This window comes from Apodemus sylvaticus, chromosome 8 (assembly GCF_947179515.1).
Source record: "Apodemus sylvaticus chromosome 8, mApoSyl1.1, whole genome shotgun sequence".
NCBI classification, from domain to species: Eukaryota; Metazoa; Chordata; class Mammalia; order Rodentia; family Muridae; genus Apodemus; species Apodemus sylvaticus.
Window position 1 is genome coordinate 98,301,198 of NC_067479.1, and position 1,026 is coordinate 98,302,223.

Here is a 1,026-nt window from a genome sequence, read left to right on the forward strand (position 1 = left end):
ACCCAATTAATGATCACCTGGGTCAGATTGTCACCTCAATAGTGGCTGCCATCCCTTACACACTTTTTAAGTCACCGCTAAGACTGTCACGGCGGTGAGAGCCTCTGATGTTCACTTAAACACTCTTGAGGTGTTACTGCTAACCTAGATGAGTGACAGATGGGGTTGGAAACCTGGATATCTAGCCTTGTGTTAACAGAGCCCCACACCAGGAAGGTAGATCTGTGCCCAGGAAGGCTCAGGGACGCCGGCCTGGGATTGGAAAGGCCTTCCGGAGCCAAACCAAGTTGGGGTCTAGAAGGAGGAGCAGCTCAGTCCCTCGAAGGAAATCAATGGAGGACTCAGGCGAATTTCTGGCCACAGGCTTGGCCCCTGCCAGGGCCACCATGTGTGAGGTACCAGGTGCGGAGTCCACTGTCAGACGCTGGTGGAGAAGACTCGGCTCTATCCTCAGTTATGGGAGTGACTCTGTACCTGGTAGGGGCTACAGAAAGCTGTTCCTGCCTCTGGCCAAGGCGCCTAGGACCTACGTGTCCTGGTCCTGGAGCCCATAGTTTCCGGACTTGCAGCAGCGCCTCCGAGCCCCTCCCGGGCCAGGGCCAGCACCAGGGCGGGGTGTCACCGTGACCTGGAGCGCTGGAGCCCTGCCTCCCGGCCACCCTGCAGCAGCCTTCACTCTCTGGAGGCTGCAGTGCAGACTCTCGGCGGCGCCCGCCTGCCCTGTCCCCCCTCCGCTCCGCAGCGCTGTCCAAGCAACCGCCTGAGTCTTTTATAGCACGGGAGCCTAGAGCCCAAGGGCAACCTGATGGCAGGTAAGTGACCTCACCTCCTACCCCTGTCCCAGGGCGCGAAAAGTTCAAGCACTTGTCTCGACCCTGCCAACCTCGGAAATGAGTAAAGGTGCAGCTAGCTCTTCTCAGACAGTTAGTTGCCTTTAAGCTGTGTACCGGTCCCGCCTTCTTAAGCAGCGATCTAAACCCTGAACCTGGGGAAACCCATGGCCGCCAGTCCCTGCAAGCAGCAGTG

The 1,026-nt window shown here is 58.5% G+C and overlaps 1 protein-coding gene across 1 annotated transcript in view; it reads left to right on the top strand.

Annotated features, from left to right (window-relative positions):
- The first annotated feature begins 717 nt into the window (after positions 1 to 717).
- The window catches only part of Syt15 (synaptotagmin 15), a 10,684-nt gene continuing 10,375 nt past the window's right edge, over positions 718 to 1,026 (top strand). The window contains 1 exon segment of the mRNA XM_052190162.1: positions 718 to 812. Within this exon segment, the coding sequence (XP_052046122.1) occupies positions 806 to 812 (7 nt within the window). The 5' untranslated portion in view covers positions 718 to 805.